This window comes from Furipterus horrens, unplaced genomic scaffold (assembly GCF_987537825.1).
Source record: "Furipterus horrens unplaced genomic scaffold, mFurHor1.1.pri manual_scaffold_12, whole genome shotgun sequence".
NCBI lineage: Eukaryota > Metazoa > Chordata > Mammalia > Chiroptera > Furipteridae > Furipterus > Furipterus horrens.
In genome coordinates, this window is record NW_028327182.1 from 96257385 (window position 1) to 96282653 (window position 25269).

Here is a 25269-nt window from a genome sequence, read left to right on the forward strand (position 1 = left end):
AGCACACCCCCTGCTCTGCCAAGCTGGACGTCTCGGAGTGGTTAGACATTAGAAGTTAGACATCTTCAGGGCCGTGGTAGAGGGTAGAAGAGCGTTTAGGTACTCCATGCAGGTGAAATGGAATGTGGCCCGGTACCTAAGCATCAAATGCATGTATTTTTAATAAGAAAGTGGCCTGCTTGATGTCATGGAGAATCATTTCTTGCTCCCTGTCATCTTTTCTGCCCTCCCCAGGCTTCAGAGAATTTAGGACTCCTTTTATAACAGATGGATGATCATGTTGATTATTTCACCTGCTTCCTCTCGATCATCTGCTCATATGAAGAGTCAGGAATGACATATAGAATTCTTGAAGTCTAGCTGGTGTGTGTTGTTGGTTTAGGTTGTTTTCCAATTTTGTCTTGATCCTTTTTTACAGTCGTATTTTTAAATCGATACCATTATAACAGCAAAGTAGTTTTCGTCTTAGCATGCCTCTCTTTTAAAGATTTGCACATTTTGGGAATTAAAAAGTTTAGATTAATTGAAAGCAAGTTACTGTGTCCCCAGAGTTCTGCCCCAAGAAGCCTTCTTTCCTGACCGCTGAGATATCCTTGTCTAGTCTTTTCTCTTCACTCTGATCCCTCCCGTCTCTGCCCCTGGTCACCCTTGTCCCCTGGTTTTCACGCTCCTTACCACCCCGTGACCTGGCTGCCCCTCAGGCCATCAGAGTTGATCTGTGTCGCCCAGGTTACGACCCATGTATCTCCTCTATCCCGACTCACCCTCCCAAATAAGCAAGGAAATAGATCTTCTTTTCCCAGTTCTCCCTCAGTACATGCCACCAACCATCTAGCTGGTCCATCCAAGTTACTCTTCATTTCACTAAAACTCTGATCAAATGTCCCCAGTAAGTCTCCCCTCTCAGATCTCCAAGATCCATCCTGTGCCTTTAATTCTGCGATCCCACTCTGGCTGAGGCCACATCCCCCACCCATTATACGTGGGCCAGCCTCACAGCTGGTCTCAAATCCCGGTTCTGACTTCCCCCCGACCCATTTGCCGCACTTTGGCAGTGAGATTTTTCATTCCTCAGTGATCTATCAGATACTAATCAAAACTCTTCAGGAACATTGCACTCTTGGGACTGAGCCAGCACTCGGCTGGCGTATTGATAAGCTGCTCTTTTGTGATTGGGTTTCTCAGGCTAGAATCAGTTCGGATTGGTTGATGCAAACATTCCAAGTTGTTAAATATTTTGAGTGACACTCGTCTGTAGTTTAAATCCTTTCACGTGGTTTCCAGGGTCTTCACAGTCAGGCTGCGACCTCCATCTGCAGCTTCGAGTGTCACGGCTTTTTCCCTCAAATACTACTTTCCGCCAGCACCACACTGTGTTCCTTTAAATCATGTCACTGTCCCTTATCTCCAAGGCTTTACAACACTGCGCCCTGTGTTTAAACATCTTCCCACACACCCTCCCCACGGCTCCACTTATCTAGCTAATTGCTGCTCATCCGTGGGCCTAGACGTAAATGCCACTTCCTGCCTGCGATGGCTCCCTTTCTGCTTCTTTGTAGCATCATTACCTTATCTCTCAGACGGTTTTATTCCCTGGGCTCTAAGCTCCCTGAAAGCGAAGCTCGGATTTGAGTCCTCGGCACGTGGTTAATGCTTGACCATAAGGAGAGTGACTAAGAGAGGAGAAGAGAGTCAGGGTCCCGGTGACAGTCCCGAGGAAGCTGACTCTGAAGGAGCTGGGTGGCATTGAGTGGAGCTGTCAGAAAAAGACTGGGCATGCCCTTCTGGAATTCTGCAGCCGGGACTGGACCCTGAGCTGCCGACTGGGAAGGAGGCCCCACGTTGGGAAATGCTGGACGTCCTGGTGCGGCTGGCACGGACAGAACTGACGATCAGGAGAGCAGAGGGAAAGCCGGGATTCGATCACTGACAGTCCTTTGATTTTGTAATTGCCTGCCCTTCTCCCTCCTGAAGAAGCCGCTCAGACTAGAAGGGGCAGCTTCCACTTGAATTTAGTTGTGCAAGTGTAGTGAAGCCCCCACGGCGCCTGACGGGCCCGCGGGGGTGAGTGGGGCCTGCACTACCGGAGCTGCCGGTCTAGCAGGGAGACCAGCACTGACTGAGCAACTAGCCTCAGTCTCGGCGCTGGAAGAGGAGAGCAAAGGTGCGCGGAGATGCTCATCCGAGAGCTTGATCGACCGCGGGAGGGCGAGGTGTGAGCCTCCTGGGCGCGGCGTGTGCCTTTGTACTTAACACTTTTGCCGATGCTGCCGCTGGTAAAAGCTGGTACTCAGGGCCCATCTTTTCCTGGGTTTATTCTGTGAGATTCTCAATGTAGTGTAAATGCGACGCTTTCTTTCGAACATAAAAGAGGAAGTTCCTTACTGCTCTATTTTCAGAAGGAAAAAGAGTTGTTGTTTTGTTAAAGGAATTCCAGACATGTCATGTAGCAACCAAAGCCACCGGATGGAATCACATACATTGTAAGGACGCTGGACCCCGGGCCGTGTGGAAACACGTGTTCCGTGGAACTTCACAGGAATTCCTTCATGGGCCCCACAAAGGGCGCGTTATCAGAATGTGTGAGGGGCCTGCTTAGCTGCAAAGTGGAACCATGTGCGCCCCGCATTCCAGTGACCTAATCAATAGCACCTGCTCTGGGGCCGCCCCGCGCAGATCCGGGGCCGCTGAACACTCCAGCTGATGGGGTGGCTGGGTGACCTCTTTCCTAAACACAGCCTTTCAGTCTATTTTCTTATGAGCAGTTGAGTATTTAAGAGATAGGACTACCGAGTAGAAAGTGAATTTTGCAGAACGCCTGTTATTGGATAGTAACAGAGCAGCAGGAGGCATCTGCTTTTGAGCCAGACATTTGGATTAAGAAGTTAGTTAAATGTGTGTATTTACCTTATTTTTTTCCTGAAGATAGGAGTGAAAAAGAGCTCCCAAGTCCACAGGGCTTCCTTGGAAATCGGAAGCTCTTTGCTGTGTTCATTTGTGTCAAGGAAGGAAGGCTGCTCCGCCTGGGAGCTCGGTCTCGGCTCATTCTGAAATACGTGGATGGGAGCAGTTAAAAACTTCTGTTGCCGTCTTCAAGAGAAACAGCTGTTTTCTTTTTTAATTGTGTTATAAAAAATAATAAAGCACAAGAGCATTCCCGATTATATTTGAGTTCAGCTGGGTTTTCCATAAAATTTTCTTTGACAGCAAAATTTTTTAAACCTAAGTAAAACGCGCACTTACGGAGCAAAACTTAAAGGGATGATTCCGTGCTGCAGACAAGGCCAGGTCTCCCATTAATGAAACAGACATGTGGCAGTCTGACAAATTAGTTTGTTACATTCATATGTATTCAACAAGTGGAATGTGATTTGTTTAGAATCTTTAGTTAATAAATATTTGGCACGCAAACTTGTTGGAAGTCAGGTTTTGTCCAGATGGGGAAAAAAGAACTTTATACCAATACCAGTTACCAAAATTTTCTTTAGGAATAGCATTTTCCTTGAGAAAAAAATTCATGCATCTATTAAAAGTAGCACTTCTTTTTTCAGCTTAGAGTACTGATCCTGTCCACAGGTTTTATGCAATATTTCTAAACCTCTTGGGTGGGGTTTTTGTTATCATGGTAGCACTGTGTATACATTTTGTGTATAACAATATCTTAAAAGTGATGCAGGGCCAACTATAAATCTGTTAGGACCTGCTATCCTGTGTTCTTCCCAGATCCAATTTAAGCTCCATGGACCCTAGGTAGTTAGCTGTGTGGTTGATATGTTCACTTGAAATGCAAAGAATAGACCCTCACTTTTCACCTTTTCCCATTGTTGGGAGGGAGGAGGTTATTTCTTTAAATACTGCATAGTGTTTCTAACTGACTTTACAGTTATCAATCACACACTCCAGGGTCTACAGATTGTTTCCATACTTATTTAATAGACTCAAGGTTGGGATATTTAAATTAAAGATGGTTGCGAGATAGTGTGCTCTGAAGAGGAACTGGTTCTCTTTGGGAGTGCAAAGGGGGCATTTTCTGTTGCCAGTTTGTAGGTAGTTAATCCGAGATCTTCTCAGTACGGAAGTTCTGCGCCTTTTTCTTGAATAGCCTGCGAGATAAGTAGAAAGTATTGCTTTACAACTGTTGCTATGCTGGGTAAACAGCCTATTGTTTCCCAAAGTGGCCTTATTTGAAGTTCATTCTTGTTGGTGAGAATTGACTATTAAATATTCTTATTAAAAAATTCCAGTTGATAGCAACTGGGAAACTCTCAGCTGGAAACGATGGCCACTTCCTTTTTTAATTACAGTTTCACAGAATACACAATCAGATTTTTTTTCCAATTTCCAGCGTTGTTTAAATGCTCCTTTTATGGAACTTCTTTTGGTCATTAAAATCAGCAGCTCATTTAATAGGCAAATACTGACAGACTAGCATCAGACTCCATAATGAATTTTATAATTACTGAAACCCGAAATTAGATACGTGTTAATATCTTACTGTTCAAAAGTAATTCATTTTATAGCATAAAACAAGTTTAGGAATAGCATCATGTTCAAAATATCAAATTATGATTGCCATCATCAATCAGTGTCGACTAAATACACATATATATATATGATATTAGCTAATGCTGAACATAATACGTGAATTTTGCATTCTATGAGCATCAATCTAAAATAGGAAATACTATTGTACACACATTAAAGCCCCAAGTAGTCTGTAATAGTGTAAGGATTCTTATTTGACTAAAATATAAAGGATCCATTATTGCCTCAAACACTAATGTGTTCGCGTAGACCTTGACTCTTTGAAAGAAGATCACAGTAACTGTGTTGAATCAGCTCTTCACGTAACGGTGAGCACAGATACCCAGAAGAGAGTCCCACTGCAGGTTCTTGCTCACGGATAGCATTTGTGGTAAACTAGCTGATATTTAGAAAATTCTAACATAGCATCATAACATGCATAACATTTTTTCTGGTTTACCCCATTGCCAGTTCTGCTTACCTAGGAGTTGCATAGCTTGGCTGACGGCTGTTACCTTGACAGTCTAGCAAGGCACCTGGCACGTGGTCTCTTATAGGTTCTCAAGAAACAGTTCTTGAAAACTAGACCAGGAACGATTTTAAGCAGAAATTTAAAATCTTGTGATTCATCTACCAAAGATTCAACTCAGTCTTGAAGGTGAATAGAGAAGATGAGGGGACTCCAAACAGCCCTCCTATGAAATCGCCATATTATTATCCTTATTTTATAATGAAATGGAGGCCAGGGGAAGTTGGACAGTTTTTCTAAGTCACAGGAGTACTACATCGCAAATTCAGGACTCTTAACGAATGTCGGCCTGTTTTCGAGATTATTCCCTTGATTATTCTTACATCTCTAGTGGAGAAGGGAGGTTGCCAGTTATTTTCAAAATATATTGATTTATTTTAGGAGGGGGACATTTGAGTTTATAATGCGATCCTAATGAGATTTTCGGTTCAAAACTTTACATTTTTCAGCCCATATGATTCGATTAGGAAAAAAGTCATATGGACATTCTGAGCAATGTAAAATGCACACTTGTTCCGGAAAGAAGACAGAATTTCCTTATGGTGAAGGCGGTGATTACTGAATCACGCTGAACGAGGACTGTCGGTCAGCGCACGCGCTGAAGAGCAGTGCAGGAGCAGTGGGGGGTGGCAGAGGCCCCCCCATTGCCCGGGACAGCAGGGGTGCCGCGGTCCTCACGCACACACTGCACACTCTCAGACGCCGCTCATGTTTCTCACATTGACCGACACATCAAACTCAATTATTAAGAATGTTCCGACATTAATATTGGTCAAAGACATCCTTCTCTCGACCCTTCCATTGTTTTCCCCGCTGGCACAGTTAAGTAGAGAATTAAAGAAACTACCTGAAAAACTCAGGTCAAAATTTGGAGGAAAAAATGTTTCAAGAAAAAAAAAATTTTTTTTTAACTTTCATGTTTTGACCTATTTATTCCTTTTGATCAGATTAACTGACTTCAGCTGGTCGATTGCCTCCTTAGCTTCAAACAAGAGAAATGAAACATCAATAATTCAATTTTTGTCTTTTATTGAATTGGCTAAACTGTAAGCAAACTTTTCTCCCAAGCTGTCCTGTCGTTTTCAGCCATACAATTTCTTCACATTCCAGGGAATAAAAACTTCTCTAAACAGTCATTTCTTGTTTGTTTGTTTTAATGCCTCTTTACCGGCCCCTTTATCCTTTTAGTAGCGTACCTGCCGACAAATCTCTTCTACTCCTTGAGAGTAGAGAGCCAGGCTTATTTTTCTAGGAAGATGCATTCTTCCTGGGCATTTGACCCTGGGCATCTGACCCTGGGCATTTGACCCTGGGCATCTGACCCATCTTCTTTTCATTAGAACATTCTTCCCAGGCCCAGTCCCAATACGCACCTGGCAGTCATGCGCGGGTTCCGACTGTGGACACCATGCGCCAGTGATGACCAAGTCATCCATGGTCACAGACGTTGCTCAATGAGATCTTGCTTTGGGACGCATGCTGGGTGGGGTCTGGAGGGGCCCCACCCTCACTGAGAGCAGGACCCGACCCTCTGAAGTGCAGGGGAAGGAAGACACCCTCCGCTCCTCTTTACGAGCCCTTACCTCAAACGGTGCCTGATCCTTCACTTGCAAGCTCTGTTCTGCCTTGTGTCCCTGGAGACCTTGGCGAGTCCTGCAAGGACCACATGCATTCTGTGAGCAAGGGTCCCTTGGGGCCATGGCTGTGGGAGCCCTTTCTCTCCGGTCATGGGGGCCTCCCTTGTCTCTCCACTCCCATCGCGGCTCCTGTCCTTACAGCCCCTGCCGGGCCCCCAGCCCTTAGAGTCGCTTCTGGTGCCCAGTGTCTCCACTCTGTCCTGTACTTGGTTTCCCGGAGATCCTGGACCCTGGGGCCACAGACGCCTTTTTGAAGGTCTCCTCAAATTCTTTGCCTTCCCTCGACTCAGCAACACCCGCCTGTTTCTCCACAGCCCCACCTCTTCCCAGACGTACAGAACAGCTCGTCTGCCTCTTTCCCCCTTTAATCCCTTTAATGTTCCTGTTCCCAGGTTTCTGTTATTAGCCACTTTATGATCGTACCAGCTAATCTTATCAATGCCTAGACTCCAATCCCAATGTGACTATGGGTGATTTTTAAGTGTCCCTTCTAAGCTTCAGGCACAAACACCTACCTGCCTGCTAGACATAAAACCTAGGCTTCTGTGAGCTGGACTATACATCTTCCCACTGTTTCCATTTGTTGAGGGGCTTAAGTAACTTGTAAAAATTAAATATGGAACACATCAGAAATGGCTTATTTTCTAAGCCACTTCACATTTGTTTTGTAACTGATTATTCATGTAGAGTCCACAGATGTCATCCGAACTACAAAAACTGTCCCGTTCACGAGCACTGCAGAATTATCTTTCTTAAAATAGTTATACATAGTGCAAAGGGTCTCTGCCAGTGGGACATTTCACCTGATAAAAGTTTTTATCCAAACTGCATAAACAAATGTCTTTTGGCAAAGAAACCGGTCAAAATCAATGCGGGGCTACACTGACAAGGTCATATGTTGTAATTATCTATGTAGAATGGACAGTATTCTGGAGAATAGCTAGAATCCTGAGAATCTATGCAGATAATTTAAAACCCCACATCTATGTCGTAAACAGTGTGAATATCACATTCCTGTGTATTAGCTTGTGCCATTTTCATAACAGTCTCATGAAGTAAGGGGTCAAATGTAATCTTCAGCTTCAAGGAGTTACACGATTTTTCAAGTTCACACAACTTCTAAGGGAGGCTGCTAATAAGTGTCCTGTCTGGGTGTGACCTTGTGCCCATTCCTCCTAAGGCACATTTCAAATGAAGAAAATACACATTTGATAATTTAGATCTTTCTGGTTTCATTCTTCAAACCTCATTCCAATAAATCTCTCCGTAGTCAGGACAACATGGCCACTAATTCCATTCCCTAAATGTTTCCAACGATCGTCAACTGTTGGCCTGAGCTTGCAGCAAGGCGCCAGGTCACAAGCTCTGCGGTGTGTCATCTTCTCGGTGCAGCTCAGATGGCTGTGACAGTCGCAAACAACACGTGGGGCCACTGTAGTCACTCGGCCACAGGCTGATCTTGTCCCGCAGCCCCTGGCCAGGGTTTCATGTTGGCCACTGTTACTGATCATAATTTAGATCCTGAGAGCCTTGGGGACTTCAGGCCACTCAGTTTTACTTAATGACCAATTATTTGTACATTTCACTAAAATTTTCCATTTGAATGTTTTTTTTTTTAACTATACATTTTTTTTAAGATTTTATTTATTTTTTTAGAGAGAGAGAAAGAAACATCAATGTGTGGTTGCCTCTCTTATACCCCAACTGGGGACCTGGCCCACAACCCAGGTCTGTGCCCTGACTGGGAATTGAACTGGCGACCCTTTGGTTTGCAAGCCAGTGCTCAATCCACTGAGCTACACCAGCCAGCACCAATTTAAGTGTTGTAAAGCATTGTTTTTGTAGAAGGAAGAGAATGAAATTCGCCATAAAAAAAGGCATTCAGAATGAGATTTTGGTTAACCTCGCTTCCGAGACTCACCCACAATCATGTAAAATGTCCTACCTTACATTAAGCTTACTATTTCCCTCATGCCTTTCTCGGACAGCGGAAACAAAGTTTCATCTCGTCAATAATGGATGTTTCTTTTTTTCTTCTAAACATAGTAAATGTATAAGAGACCCCAAATACATGTCAAACGACCCCGAGGTAGAAATTTCATCTGGAATGAAAACCAGTTTTATGTCTGTGTGCTTTCTGTTATGCATTTGGGTTCTATACAGTGAGACTAACCCAGACATTCTGAGGTGGGCAACAGCCTTGCTCTGAGGTCACAAAGAAACTTCTATCAGTGCCACCTTTTTACCCGCTGGAATAGTCTAAGGCTCTGAAATAGTAGTCGGTTCTTGAAATTCTAGTGTTCTATAGCAGTGCCATGAGAGAAGCATAGGGACTATTGATTAATCTGATAAAGGGTATCGATCAGCAGCAAAGCCGTTTTTGCATTGGTCACCTAAATCTCGATGCCCTGCAGACACTGCGCGGCACTTACCTAACCACGAAGAGCTGATCTCACGCTGTTGACTCCAGCATGGACCATAAAATGCTGTACAGCATCTGTATAATTCTGTTTCTTCTTTTTGTCCCTTCCTTGTAGTTGTTTGAAATTACGGTGCCTCTCTCTCAAGGCCCCAAACCAGTAACAGTCAGTTTTGCCAATCACACCTCCTGCCGGTGCATGTCTAAGCTGGACGTTTACAGACAAGTTCATGCAATTATTAGACGTTCCCTGCCAGCGACGCTGCCGCAGTGAGTATGAATCGAATTTATTTTCTCTGCGTCCTCTGCTAACAGAAGCTTACGTTCCGTGTAGCGCCATGTAGGAAAGGAGGTCTTGTGGGATCTGCGACCACCCGCTCTGCCCCCACTACCAAAGAAGACAGATTGAATAGGGCACCGGGGAAATGAAACCCAACGGGAACAGGGACGCCCGCTCTCTAGACACCGCAGGTCACCCACTGAAAGCGGTGCTTCTGCGCGATCTCGCATCCTGCCCGCGTCCACGCTCTCGGGAACGCAGGGGCAACGCTTGCAATCAGGTTCGCCCCCTCGTTAGTGATGCCAAGGCTGAAAACACTTAAGGCTTCATATGATGTGGGTCCCAGGCAAAACAATAAGTTTAAATAAGTTATTTTACATCTATTAGCATCCAGTCAGTTTTCTCCACCCTCAATGACTCCTTCTCTATGTATTTCATATTTTTATTTCAGCAGGGGTTGACTATTGAGTGATTAATTATTTGAAAGAATTCCCTTTTACTGTTACTTCAGAATCACACTCAGAGTAACAGGGTTCCTCGGATTTCCTTCCCGTCCTCCTTTTTCGTTTGGTAAATGGTAGCACATGTTCATTAGATCAGAGAGAAGGCCCTGGATGGCTCTAGCGACCTGACCTTACCAGGAGTTTGTAAGGGACCGTTCTGGCACTGCCGCCTGAGATCAAACTATGTCCCGCTTTCTGCCCCCAACCACGCGGGCCCCTCCGTGCCTAGGAAGTGTGAGGGCGAACAAGGCCCCAACGGCCGACGTTTGTAACAACAGCACACACACATTGACGGGCAAACGCATGCATTACAGACGTAAAGGGCTGGCATTCTAGGGGACTTGGCGGTACATGTGACACACGTGTGGCAGTCTGTGCCCTGGTGAATCTCAGTGCCGCTTTACTCAGGCAGATGGGAGCCTTCTCCTTCCAGCGACTGGAGGGAAAACCCAAGGGCAGCCTAATGGCGGTGACAGAGATCTGTCCTCCTCGAGCTGAGGAAGAAAAGATGGAGGCATCAGTAAATAAATGGGTGCTGACTCCCTCCGCAACGCAGTCCCTTCCGAGCACCTCGGTCATTATCTCTGCGGGCGGTTTCCGGAAGTCCAGTTCAAGGCCTGTCAGCATTACTGACCTCTACCTAAATCTATCTTATATTGCTGTGTTTATAATTGTATTAGCGACAACACGTACAAAATCAAAGGTTTATTCATTTCCTTCCGTCCACAGTGTTCCTCACTACGTTCTCGCACATTCTGTGAGACCGTGAACTCACACGGTTGTCGTGAATTACTTCCTGTCCTTATATCTCATGTGAGCGACTCACCGAAACACTCGATGATTTGGGGGAAGACAGAGGACAGTCTGCTCCAGCCTGGTCTTCCGTCCGTCCCTTCCAGCCTCACTCCGTCCATTCTGCATGTATTTCTGGTTTCAGGCAGTGGGTTTAGGACTAGTCTTCTTGTATCAGATATTTCTCCATCTCCTGCATAATGTCACAAATAAGCTTTAAAAACCAGTATTTCATTCACGTGACCAGAAACTGACAGTGACTTTCAGCTTCTCAAAGAATGGAACGTGATCCCTCCCCTCCTGTTCCTGGCGTGCTCCCTTCTCTCGTTGGCCACGTGCACCCCGTCTGTGTCTCACCAGGTCAGACTCCCCGCACGCCCAGCTCATTCCCTGCTCTGTATCTTGTATCCACTCTGGCTCTGGTCCTCCCTTTCCTGCCTGTCTGAAGCCTGATCCAGTTCTCAGAAGTCAGGTCAAGGTCTTCCTCCTGCGTTCTTCTGTCCAGGTACCATGGCCAATTATTTGCTCTTATGGGGAGGGAGCTGTTTGTGATTAAGAAGAAATGCCTAGTTTTTCCTACTTAGTAAAAGGAGGATCGATTCATTCACAAGATGGTTATGTTGCGTCTTCTATGTACATAACACTCTATTAGGAAATGTAGGATATTTTGAACAAGAGACAATATAATTCCTTAACTAAAGCAACTCACATACCGGAGTACAAATAAACACAAGCAGTTCTTACCTAAGGCTGCGCTGTGTTTCATTCAGTCATTAAGTTGTTATTGTGTGCCTACTAGGTAGTACTAGTGTGCTGGGCTGTAGGGACAGAAAGACAGACAGGGTCGCTGCTTGAGAAGAAGTCCCATGAGCGAGTCACACGTGTAACTCGGAACCAGAGTCAGTGCGCAGAGGACCGATGCTACATGTTTGACCATGGGGGCATGCAAGGTGTGGGGTGGGGGGAGCACAGAGAGGGCATGCGTCATGCCAGTGATGGACTATTTCTTGAAGTCTCCCAGGAACTGTTAAAAGATTCATATAGGGTTGTGACATTTACATTTTATATTATAGAAAGAACAGCCTGGGGGTAATGTCATTGGTGGGTGACAGGAGCGAAGGGGAGGTGAGAACATGGGAGAGGAAGCTTCTGAAATAACCCAGCAGAGAAACTGAGGCAGCAGAGGAGGGACAGAAAGAGAAGAGGTGGAAGGTCAGTGGGAACAGGAAGACGTGTAGGTCTTGGGAACTATACATAGGGGAGAATAAGAGAGAGAAGGTGCACTGATGCTATTCAAAAGCCAGGCCTGCAGCGTGAGAAGGGTTGTTTCTCGTGCGCACTTTGAGTGTTTGTGTTCCTTGTAAGATGTCAACATGACTGCTCGGCAGACAGGTGGATGCGGGGTTGGGAGGACGGGGGTGGGAGGTGTTCGCTCTTTCAGTGGCTACCAGCATGTAATTGATAGTGAGAGCAATTGGAAGAGACGAACCCAAGCAAGGGAAATATAGGAAGGCAGCAGAGAAAATGAAGCCATGGGAAAGATCGATACTTCGTAAAGTGGTAGAGAAACAATCGTCTGGGCAGGAGATTGAGAAAGAGCTGTCAGAAAAAAATGAGGGATAAAAACTGAGCAGGAAAGATATTACAAGAGTTCAAGGAAAGTGGAGTGGCAAGATGATCAACTCTTAGAAAGAAGCTCAAGAATGACAAGGACTGACTCCGTTAGCCAAGGGCATGAAGCCAAGATAACACTGTCCCTAATAATCTGCCGTGCACTTGACGGAGGGAGAGTGTCTTGGAGAAAGAAGCAGAGAAAATGAGAGAGAAGAGAGATTGGTTCCCAAGTACATTTGAGAAACTGAATTGTAGGGGTCAAGTAACTTTCTCCAATGTCACACAACTGAAATGTCACACTTCAGAGATTCAGACTAAATTTCGTCAGTTCTTTTCTTTGGGGTTACAGGCATTACTGCATTTTTAACTTACTTAACTTAAAACATTTCAAACATTTGTTAAAGGACAATAGAAACAAAAATGACATATTCATCTATCCAATTCAAAATTTAACATATTTTTTTCATATTTACTTAAGATACAGTCCAAAGGCCCAAGTCAGCATTCTTTTGTTTTTTACTTCACTTTTATTGTTGACACTATTACAGATGTCCCTCTTCCCCACTTGGCTCCCTTCCTCCTGTCCTCACCCCTCGTCCCTCTGGCCACCACCACCCTGTTGTCTGTGTCCATGGGTTATACATACATGTTCGTTGGCTGATCCCTTCACCTTCTTTCATCCAGTCCTCCCCCCTCCCCTATGACAGCTGTCAGTTGGTACAAGTCCCCATGCCGAATCCCGCACTGCCAGAAGTAATCACTACTCTGAAACTGTATTATTTTCATCCAGGCTTTTCTAGTTCTATGGCATATGGATGTGTTGACCTGCCACAGAGATTATATAGTACAGCTTTGAGTGACTAACACTTTTTAGGTTAAAATGGCGACCTTACCTTTTTCTCTCGCCAATGTGTTTGAATCATATTGATGTCTGTAGGTCGTTTGTTCATCAAGTAGCTGGGTAGTGTCCCATTGTATGAATAAATAAGCAAACAGAATATCCATCCTTATTCTGTGACCATATACTACAGAGAAGGCCATCTACTACACATTAGGAAGAGGGTCACATCAAAGGAGGCAGGTGTCCCATGTGAGAGGCGAGCACATTGAAGTTAACTTTACCCAGTGATAAATTTATTGGTTACTTAATTGGTTACCATTGTTAATGTCCCTAAGTGTTTCCTAAAAGGATTGGCTCATTCCGGGGACAATGAATAGACCAGAGTAGTTGAATTGGGCTGCGCTTACTTCCTATGTCTATTCACTGTTTTTGTGTAACATGGCCCAGTAAGCACCTGTTGATGGGAATCAATTTCCCGTCGATGTTGGGTTAGAGATGGCAGAGCCTGAAGCCTAGTTTTCTTCTAAAAGGAAGCTACTTACGCTATACAGTGTACCTGCAGTTGGCCTGTCTGGGCTGTGCTCCTAAAAGGTAATAACTAGCATTCGTACTGCCGAGAGACGGGTAGAAATTATAGAAAAGAGTATGTGACCAGGAAGGTTCCATCAGTCCATCCTCTGCTCCGAGGTGGTATCTGTAAGGGGACCCAGCGGTGGGAACTATTCGATCAGAAATGTTGTGAAGGTTCATGCCCTATTCATCCAAAACACACAGATGATTACTTTTAATAAGTCTTTATATTATTAGACCAAATCTGCCAGTTATTTTCTTAAAATGCCTAACAGAATTTTTTAGAAGTTGTAGTGTTACAAAAAACTGAGCAGAAAGGACAGTTCCCATTTAACCCCCGCCTCCCCCGGTAGCTCTTATTATTAGCCTCTGGCATCAGAGCGGTACATTTGTTACAACTGATGAACCAGTATGGACCGTCACTCACTGAAATCCGTAGTTTACGTTAGGGTCTTCGCGTTGTGCATTGCATGGAGTTTGACAAATGTATAATGAAGTGTACAGTTACAGTATATCATATAGAATATTTCACGGTCCCCCAAATCCCCTGCTCCACCTGTTCAGCCCTCCTTCCCTGACCCCGATCCCCAGGCACCGACAAGTATTCTGGTATCATAATTCTCTCTAATGCCCCCAGCACGTGGTCATGGTTGTCATTTTTGCTGTTGTTTTCTATTTTCTGTTACTGAAGTGGGGCTGTGACAAGGGAATGAGACCTGTAGCTACTGTCGAAGGACCTTCTACTTTATTCTCAGCTACTTCCCTTTATCCAATTCTGTTAATTCCAATTAAATAAAGAAACAAAAACTGGCAAGCTGATAAATACAGTTCCTACTGAATTTCCCTCTTTTCAACCTAACACACTTTCTCAACCTTGTGTATCCAAGCAGGCAAATTCACAATAAGTACATACAAACGGGAAACACAGGCTCCTAGACTTAGGGCGCGCCTGGGCTGCTGTACCCCAGTTCTGGCGGCATCCTGCTCAAAAGCACACAGTTCTGGACTCGGCCAGCCAACTGACTGATCACCGTGTAACTCCTGCTTTATAGCCGGGCCTCAGACAGCAGCTGGGCTTCTGCACATAGCGAGTTACTGCTTTAAAACAATCATTTGTATTCACACAAAAAGGGAAAGGTTAGATGTATAAACCCACTTTTTCATATTAATGCAACTATTTTATTACTCTGTCAATTATTGAGCCTGGAAGAATTGTGAAAACCATGGGATGTCTATTTATCAGTCCCACTTTCCATCTGTTCCTTTTATATTATGTTAATGGAACATAAGCAAACAGTCACATAATCAAGCCGGAAGCTCAAATTAATGTGAAATCAATAATAATCAGTATAAGGGAAGATAAATATATGTATTTAATTTAGATATATCTCTGTTAAATTCATTCCTTTCATTTTGGACAATTCACATAGATCCTCAAAATCAACACAATCCTGATTTCTATGTGCAGCACTAAAGATGTTACTTAGTAAAGTTGAATATACTTAGCCACTTTCTATTCCATAGTAACCACTCTTGCAAAAAAATAAGCAAATCAACCCCTGTATAGCCAAGTGTATTCCAGGGCTATACATGATGGATTCAATAAGAACACCATTCGAAAACCTTTGGAATAACACTGTTGAGACACTTTCCCCAAGGCTCTGTGGCCGTGATAAAGGGGGAACACAGTGGCCCTTCCAGCTGTTGCCCTCACAGCAGGCTTGAGCCCAAAGGCTCTGGATCAATCCCCTTCCACAATATAATAATTGCACGTTTGAGTAACGTTTATCACAGCGGTTCAGATGGCATCCACCGCTGGCGTTTAGGAGCTCAAACTTCTGCTTTGGTATTTATCCAAAGCAATTGATGTGGCCAGAGTTCCCCTCGTTGGATTTGGTGATGGAATACGGAGCCCATCTTACCAGATGCCCCACGGAAGGCTGGGAAGTGTGTAGAGAGCTGGGAGTACAGCTTTCAGAGAAACATCTGGGATCCCGTTCCACGTGTTACAAGACATAGAATAGGTTGGCCATTTGAGGAACTAAACGGCGGGCCACAGGGTCTCCTTGGTGAGCAGATTTTAACGTCCTGGGTTGTTGAGACGATACCTTCTCAAAGGAGCTGCCAGTGAGAATAGCTGGCTCATATAGCACAGCGCATCCCCAGAGAGTGAATCTGCTTTTTTAAAAAGGCAGTGCTCCGAGTCAGATTTGCTTTCCCTGGGTGTTATGTTCGTTGGGAATGACCACGAGATATTTAGTAAAGCAGATCGAGAGCAGTTTACAATAAATGAAGATGCAGTTAACTGTTTTTCCATTAGAACTATATGACAAAGCTTATAGTTCTGGGGAAAATGGTAACATTTCAGCTCAGTCCCAAGCAGTGCCGAGTGGGAGGCAGCAGTATGTTGTCTTTGTTCCTTAAATATGGGTTTGGGGAGTCGGGGGATTTCCAAGTGCATAACAACTCCAGTGCCAAACATACAGAAGATGAGAGTCAAAAAAATTAGAGTTCCCCAAACCCCACTACAGTGTTGGAAGTACAAGAGCTAGTAATCGTTACTCAATATGTATAATTTCTTCTAACGGAGCATATTGGGAGCATATTAATCTTTTAAAATTTCAGAGAGGAGGCAAGTGGCAAAATAAGATTGATTTTTATCATGAAAGCCATTGTTCTCTAACACATATGTGTATCTTCACATTTGGGTCTTCTGCTATTTATAGCAGTTAACTATCAAACGAGCCTAGTGAAGTTTTGAAATAATTAATGAAATGATTCTTGGAAAAGCATCTCTATCCTTCAGACAAATTATAAGCAGAACTGTGGCCGTGTCTGTGGGTCTGTGGATGGGAAAGGGCGAGAAGGAGGGTCAATTTATTTATACGTGATTCTCAACAGAGATCATTTTACCAATAATTGCACAGTATGGTTTGCTGTCCAGACAAAATATGTCTTTGAATCAGTGTTTTATAAATACCCTGTACAAAATAACTGATTTGTAAACATTTTAATATGTGACACATTAATAGTTATAAAACATTTTAATAAAATAAAGGTGCTTTGGAGATTAAGATGAGTGGGATCGGATTGTGCTCAATCTTCTCTCCACTATGGAAACATTTCCTTTCATTCTAAAATGACAGTATTTCAGAAAGTCTGTCCCCTGTTTTTTAATATGAGAAGCTTTAAATGCTAAGAACTTGAAACTCACATTTAGAGCAAGAATCTTCACGCGGTAACCATAAAAATGCATTTCATCCAGAATATATATTTCTCCAATTAAATCGTGTATAGCAGAATTTCAAATTTCAACTTTGAAATATGTGTTAACATTAATGAGTAGTAATTTCTTATTTTTGGCAGTTTCTGAAGTCATATTTTTCTGGAAGTTTAATTTGTTTAAGAATATTAGAAATTAAAATATTTAGTTTACTTTGAGCAAACCATACTTGGCAATATGAATGTTACGTGAGCACAGTGTTTAATATAGAACATAATTGAGGGTTATTCTAAAAGTTATATTTTTATTCAACATGAAGTGTAAAAACTAAAGAGGTAGTATAACCAGATTATATGAAGTCATTATTTTATTCTATAAAATGAGATACCTTGCTTTGTATGACATCTCCAGAAATATAATCTTATAGTTATTCCTATATTTGTTTCTACGCACAGTCTAGACCTCTGAACCTATATTTTTGAAGATGTTGAAATATCAGAGAGAAAAACATAATTTTTCCTCATACATGCTCAGAAAACATTTTGTCTTCACGCCTACTGAGGATGAACAACTGTGTATATGCCTGGAAGCTGAGCGTGGACACATTGCCACGTGTCCCGGCAGCTGGGACTCTCACCACCCCAGTGCACTGAGGCTGGTGACCCCGATTACTCTTAACCCCCTTTTCTGCCATTTTAGTAGTTCAGACAGAGCGCATTGTCACTGTCCCAGCTGTAAATAAAGACAAATACATTTGACATTAGAACCCAGAGACACATACCCCTGCCACACATGCAGGAGAAGGGGGGTGTATGTGTGAGGGGTTGCATGTTTATATTTACACATGTATATTTGTGCATGTATATTACTTACTATTAAAATATGTATATGCATATGTAATTGAAATAAGATTGCAGAACACAATATCACATGTACTCTAATAATTGTTTTATTATATGCCGTTCTTTCATATTTAAAAATGCATTTCCCAACACACATAACTGATTTTACAATCCACTACCAGTTACATCTACCAGCCGGGAAAACACCAGCTTCGGTCACAACAGCATCAGTCACACACTGGCAAGTGACAGGTGCCTTTCTAATGGCGCCCGCCACACCACTGTGTCCACCTAAGCAGCATGCAAGTGTGTGATTGAAATCACATCACTGTCGAGGCGGCAAAGCCACCCTTGATTCACTTCCATTTACAGAAGACTGATGTGAGTTTTATCCAGGGTTAACTGCATTTCTGTTGTCTAACTAAACATGACTTCCATCTTATTTGATGGAGGAGTGCTAACACTTTTGAATAAGGAGGTAAATTTATAAGTCACATTGCTTCGGAAATTTATAAATACTCTAAATTTTATGTGGATAAATGTATGTTATGATTAGCCAAGAAAATGATGACAATAATACGTAATGAGTAGAGACTAGCTCTTGAGAATACCTAGGTGTATTATAAAGGTATGATGTTCTCCAGGAAACATTGTTAAGTAAAAAAAATCAAGACTTAGAACAGCATATTGGGATGACACTGTGTGTGTAACAGAACAAAGTAAAATGCATACATACATACATACATACCACACATATGCATACATACTTATTTTCTTTTACTTACAAAAAGAAGCAATTAAGCCATAATTCAAAAGCTACAAATAGACTGCATTCTGTTTACTTTTTACTAAAAATAATAAGGAAGATGGAAGGAAGGGAGGGAGGCAGGGAAGAAGGAAGGAAGGGAGAAGGGAAGGAACTAGAGTAACAAGAACCATGATCTCTGACACATCTCTGGTGGAGTGTCAAGTGGGAATTTTGTATGAATGGCCCCTTGACAGTTATGGGCATCTGTGCTTCAGAAAAACAGTTAGTAAAGGTACCTATATAAGAACGTTTCCTGTAGAATTGTTTGAAGAAGTTAAGTTGGAAGCAAGATCAATTGCTACCAACAGGGGACTCATAAAATAAATAATAATACACCCGTTTTATAGATTGCTGTGCACCCACTACCCATAACGGAGCAGAACTTCACGAGAGGACCAACAAAGGCGTCCACAGTGTATTGTCTGGTGGAAAAGGAAACCTCTGAGTAATATGAAAGGGTTTATCCCGTGTTCGCACAAACCAGAACACGATGTGATCGTACACATTAATGCTTTTGCCTTAAGAGGTTGGAGTCTGGAGCAACGCTAGACCTCACGGCGCACAGCGCTCACCTCAGGGATTAGAATTTGACAGCAGGTGTCGGTGGGGCACATTGAGAGGGAGCGTCACCTTTCATTGCCTGTATTCTTGCATCATTTCAGAGCTTTTTGTACTGGCATGTTGTTGATGTGACATATAGGGAAGAGAAGAGACTTGCCCTTCTCCATACCAGTTACACTAATGCTCACTCATCTGTATCTCCCCCAGGTGCCAGGCTGCCAACAAAACGTGCCCAGCAAATTACACGTGGAATAGCCACGCCTGTAGGTGCCTCGCTCAGCAAGAGTTTATGTTTGCCTCTAGTGCTGGAGACGGTAAGCAGAACGCTGTTGTTTAAGACTAAATGCCAAGGGTCTCTATGGGATGAACACATGTTAATGTTAGAGCCGCACGCACGATGTTCAGATCCTCATACCCCGAGTTAAGCCGCTACATGGTGGGACCTTTTTTGCCTCATATTGAACATGCCCATGTTTGTGCACAGCCCTCTAATGAAAAACACGCAAAGGGAGACCCTTTCCCTGCTTCTAGCCGCTTCACACGGCACCCAGCCCCGAGGGAGGTGTAGTAAGCTGTCCCACCTGTGTTCACCTAGACTCAGCAGACGGATTCCCTGACATCTGTGGACCTAACAAGGAGCTGGATGAAGAGACTTGTCAGTGTGTCTGCAAAGGGGGGCTTCAGCCTTCCAGCTGTGGACCCCACAAAGAGCTCGACAGGGACTCATGCCAGTGTGTCTGTAAAAACAAACTTTTCCCCACCTCGTGTGGGCCCAACAGAGAATTTGATGAAGCCACGTGTCAGTGCGTATGTAAAAGAACCTGCCCAAGAAATCAGCCCCTCAACCCTTTGAAATGCGCCTGTGAATGTACAGAAAATCCACAGAAATGCTTCTTAAAAGGAAAGAAGTTTCAACATCAAACGTGCAGGTAAGAAATCTTCCTGAATCCTATTTATTTCTCTTCCTGGAAATGGTTTTCTCAATGAAAAGCCATTTTCTCAGCCCAAGTAGCAGCAGCTGTTGTTAACATGAACCCAGTAAGTTCTGGAAGACTTTCACGGGACTATGTCTGCTCCCCAAAGGCAAGAAAGGAGCCCCGGGAACCCAGACCAGAGCCGAGCTCAGAATACACTCGGAGTCCTTGCCCCAGAGGCCAAGGTAGGGGCTCTCAGCATGAGCTGGGGGACAGGCGCATGGGACAGTCACCTATGCAGCATTTTCAAACACAGCTGGGCGGCGCACCTGGCCCCCCAAAGCTGAGATCCCATCAGATGTGATGCAAGGCAGCTGTCCTAAGTGCAGACAGTTTTGTCCAAGTTTATAAAGGATAGGACAGTCCACTCACTGTAGACTTGTATCAAGACATAAATATATTTACTCAAAGCATTTCATGAAGTTGGAGAAATAAATCCAGATGCTGTTTAGGTCCTCAGGGCTCACTCCCTACATCTCGAATTTGCTTCCTTCTTCACCAAGAAAAAAAAAAAAAACATGAGGCTTTTTGACTCCGACCCTTTCAATGGGAGTCCCGAGCACCTTCCTCTCTAACCTGAGAGCGTGGTGGTCAGCGGTGGAAGCCAGATCCGCCTCAGGACGTTTCCTCCCACATTCCTTCAGCGTGACTCTGCCCGTCTTGTCTCTCTCGTCCTGACCTTTAACACCATCATGCTGCTGCCCTGCCCCTCAACTTATACACATTTCCAGACGTCTTCTCCCTTATCAGCCTCTCCCTGTGATGCAGAACACACTGTAGGAGCCAGGATCGGTCCTTCCGTCCTGAGCCGCTCTGTTCACCCCTCTGTTTTAAAACAAACTTTGTTGTTAAAGTGATTGGGGCGGCATCGGCTAAGAAGATGATGTAAGTCTCATGCGTGCGGCATTGTAACACGTTATCAGTGTGCTGTCTGGTGTTGTGTGTTCCTCGCCATCATCTGGCCTCCTGCCGTCCCCATGGATTTGGCCCCCACCCCCTGCCCCCCGGGAACCACCCCTTCATTCACCCCTTCCTCTCTAGTTCTCCTACCAGCTGTGCTGGGGCTATGCCCTAGGATTCCACGGCAGACTTCTGAGTAAGGTATCGGCGGGCACAATCGCCGGTTCCGATGGTCAGCGTGGTCTGCGTGGAGGCCGGCCTCCCTGCAGCCTTTCCTCACGCGTGCTGGCATTTCCCTGGTCTCCGTGAGGTCCCAGGTGCTTCTTCTGCATCCCTGTCACGGCTTCTCTTCTTCTCTTTCAGCCGTTCCTTAAAGACGGTGGTCATGCCGTTTCAAGGGGTGACTGTTCTCACAACTGAGCACTTACATTTCATTCATTATCTGCACCCACACTCATCACGCTCTTGTCCGCAGAAAATAAAGCACCCATAGTTCTGATTTTCAAAAGTTTTGTGTTCTCATCTTAATATATATTTCGGATGCTCTGTCTGTGCCCACATTTTAGCTGCTACATAAGGAGATTTCAGTGAATCTCCATATATTATTGATGACTTTTTTCATTGTTTCAGAATACCTTAGAGGGAGTCATTTTTTCTCTTTAAGATATTTTAAGCAGTAACTATATTGCAATTTTACTTGCATATCCCTACTCTACCAAAAATTCAAAATATGAAACATAAATTCAAAAATTCAGAATATAGATATTAAATCTTATTAAACCATTTTGTGTATTGAATCCTTTTGAGTGAACTTAGTATATATTGAGAAACCTGAAATCTTCATGCTTATGTAGTCTAACCAACAATCATATTTTTCTCCAGAATTATTCTATTAACATAGTAAAGATTTCTATCACTGTAATTCTCCTAATTGTATAGACATTGTTTCATAAACATTTTCTATTTACTTCTACTTTCCTTTTGTCCATTTTTCTAAGTGTATAATTCCAGGTTTCATATATATTGAAGCAAAACAAAATTTATATTTTGAAAATATTTATCCTCATTTTTTTCCTCATACTTATTCCAGAATTGTTGTGGGCAGAGTATGGATCCTTTCCTCCCCTGCCTTACTCAGCTACTTTCATTGTTCATTCAGAATTGTACTTTTTTAATTAAGGAATAACAGTGGTCTTCTAATAAGGCATTTGTATTTAGAAGTTAAAAAAAATAACATTTTAACTAGATATGCTTTCTTTTCTAATGCACAAGAAATGAAATTATAAAACCACATTTGTAGTGTTTCTGTGGTGCATTTTGAATTTCCGTTCAGGTCATTTGCGTTTTTCCTTGGACGCCTATTCCTGTTCCCACATGTTAAGCAAACCCATGCTCAAAAAAAAAAAGTCGTCCTCAAAGAAGGCTCCCACCCCTCTCAGCAGCAGGGTTAGGGTGTGCTTAGCTGCTAGCTCATTTGTTCTTCTCCACCCATGGGAAGTGGGGGGCTAGTGGAGGAGGAGGGCCCCCCCAATCTCCCCCACGGTGGTCCCCTCCCTCCTTCCCCGCATGGAGCCCGGTGGAGAAGGGGTGGCTGGGCCTATTCGCTTCAAAGCCTGGGTTCCCTGCCAGTCGCAGGTGCTGGGGAAAGTCTGCCATGCTTCCACGACCACGCGAGGTCGGAGGACCTGAAACAGACGCCCCCAACATCGCCGTCCCACTTAGGGCAAGTGCATCTCGTTCTCCCATCTGTCCCATCAGCCACCGAGACACTTGGGGGGCGGGGGGGGGGGGGTCATCCCTCTTACACTTGGTCACTGTGAGCAGGGACTTTAGCAATGTACAACCCTCTAAACCCAAGAACGCTTTTATGACAAAACGAGGAACCACGTTCTAGTTTAAAACTGAGCAAAGCACCCCGGGGTGTTTGCGGCACCCCGGGCCCTCGCCTCGGTCCCTAACAGCGCGTCTCTCGTCCCCCCAGCTGTTACAGACGGCCCTGCACGAATCGACTGAGGCACTGTGAGCAGGGACTCGCGTTCAGCGAAGAAGTGTGTCGCTGCGTCCCTGCCTACTGGAAAAGGCCGCAAGTGAACTGAGAGGGGACCGTCTCCCAGTGCATCACGTTTCTGCCATGGGACACTGCGCTGCCCCTAAAGGAGCTGTCTGGGGACAGGGAGACCTCTGTGGGACCGTGGTGACAAAGCCAGACGTCGGGGATGATTCTGGAACCACGGGGACACCGTCACAGGAACGGACTCGAACTCATCTGCAAACACTGGTTTTCTGCCAAGGACGGAACGGCCGAGGTTTTTCTGTTGTGGTTTTAAAAAAAAAATGACTATATAATTTATTTCCACTAAAAATATTGTTTCTGCATCCATTTTTATTGCAATAACAATTGGTAAAGCTCACTGTGATCAATATTTTTATATCATGCAAAATATGTTTAAAATAAAATGAAAAGTGTATTATAAGCCACTAGTCAGTCCATTACCGTCTCACCTGGTGAGCAGAACTTGTGATGGCGGAACATCCACTCCCTGCCCTTGGTCTTTGTCTCAAACCAGATGTTGGCTTGGGGTGGTGATGAACATGTGTAGCCCTATGAAAAGAGAAATGTCACGGGGATAACAGTTGCTCTTCTATTTTATTTATATTTAAAGTTATCTCTTCGTATGTATAATGAGTATAAGCATTTTAGCACATGATCCTCTTGAATTTATAACCCAGTGAATCGATACAGAACACACCACGTTACAAGACAGGCTGCCTAGTATGACCATCGATTCTGTTATTCAGTGCGTGGAGAACGTTCAGACTCTGATCTGGGTACGAGATCCCTCAGGACCTGGTCCATCGTTTTAATTTTGATACATTTTTAAATTACCTTAACTTTTTAACTTTTTAGCTAATTTTTTAAAATCTAAGTTTGGAATGAGCCACGATGGCCATGTGAGGGATATGAGAACCTGATACAATAACCGTTATAAGTTATCAGCTTAAAAGTCATCTAAACTCTGTGTTGACAATTAATTTCTCAGAAGATAAGGGTAAGCCAAAGAATCACTAAGCCAAATATTAAAGCCTGAAGCATGCCAAAAAAAAAAAAAAAAAACATTTAATTTGTCCCTGGAGATGGAATCATTTCGGTCAAAAGCAAAAGTGACAGGAGCAAAGACAAGACATTGCCAGAGATCCTTGCAGACGATTTTAAGGGGGCCATAAAAGCCTCCCTGCACCCCGTGGCAATAGGCGGAACGTTGCGCTGCCAGCTGTAAAGAATGGCCTGGAGAGAAAGCTTAACAAGTAGGTAGAGCACTAGCAGGGCCGATTCAGCGAAAAGCTAAAATGCACGGTGAAAATGTTCATCAGCTCTCCAAGACCCTCCAGCTTCCCACCCAGCCCGTCTGCAGGGTAAAGACGAGGAAACACCACAAATTCGCAGCACCAGTTGCTACAGCGGGATCTTGGGAAGTTTGTAAACAGAGTGTTATGTCTAGGTGCCCAATGCTGTAGACTCAGCCAGAAAGACTCAAGGGAAAAACTATTTTTTGGAATGCAGCTGTGTAAGCGAGCCTCCAGGCTAATATTGAAGAGGGGGTTGACATTGACTAGCTGATTGAGTGGAACGGATTCCAGCATTAGAATTCCTAAAAGTAACTTGGTTCTCCGTATCCGCACGGACTCCCCACAGAAGTGTGAGTGGTGACCGCAGATGGCCTTCGCCAGCATCCCAGAACGCACTTGTGTGAGGGAAGGAGGCAGGGTCGCGCTCCCTGGGCTCCCCCAGAGTCCCTGCTCCGCAGGAATTCTCAGTGGGCAGGAGAACAGAGGCAGGCCCAGCCCGGAAGGGCTCAGGCAACAGCAGCTGTCTGCCTCTGTGGCCCACGGCCATGAACTCCTTCGGGTGAGGCTGCCGTGCTCACCCGCCAGGGCAGTGCTGCCCCACTGTGCGCTCCCCTAGGGGCGGAGTTTTCATTGCAGATATCTCAAAGGACGCTCTTTGGGGACTTTATTTTTTGACCTGGAAATGAGAATAATGTGAAAGCGCTAGATCACTTTGCTGTGGTAGAAGAGAGAGCATTGACATGAATTCCAGAAAGTTCTGAATGAATCCAATTATTGTATCCTAAACAATACATATGACACACCCAGAAAACCGTTGGAGGAAATCAGTGATACTCAACTTTATAAAGTGACTACTGGCTTATCTGTTCTTGAATTTTTTTATATATTGGATATATTTTCAGAG

At 44.1% G+C, this 25269-nt stretch overlaps 1 protein-coding gene across 1 annotated transcript in view; it reads left to right on the forward strand.

The window, feature by feature from the left end:
• VEGFC (vascular endothelial growth factor C) overlaps nucleotides 1–24256 on the forward strand; it is a 70903-nt gene extending 46647 nt beyond the window's left edge. The window contains exons 4-7 of the mRNA XM_090258113.1: nucleotides 9228–9379; nucleotides 19351–19457; nucleotides 19739–20072; nucleotides 22999–24256. Of these exons, the coding sequence (XP_090114239.1) occupies nucleotides 9228–9379; nucleotides 19351–19457; nucleotides 19739–20072; nucleotides 22999–23113 (708 nt within the window). The 3' untranslated portion in view covers nucleotides 23114–24256. The remainder of the gene's footprint in view (nucleotides 1–9227; nucleotides 9380–19350; nucleotides 19458–19738; nucleotides 20073–22998) is intronic.
• The last annotated feature ends 1013 nt before the right edge of the window (nucleotides 24257–25269 follow it).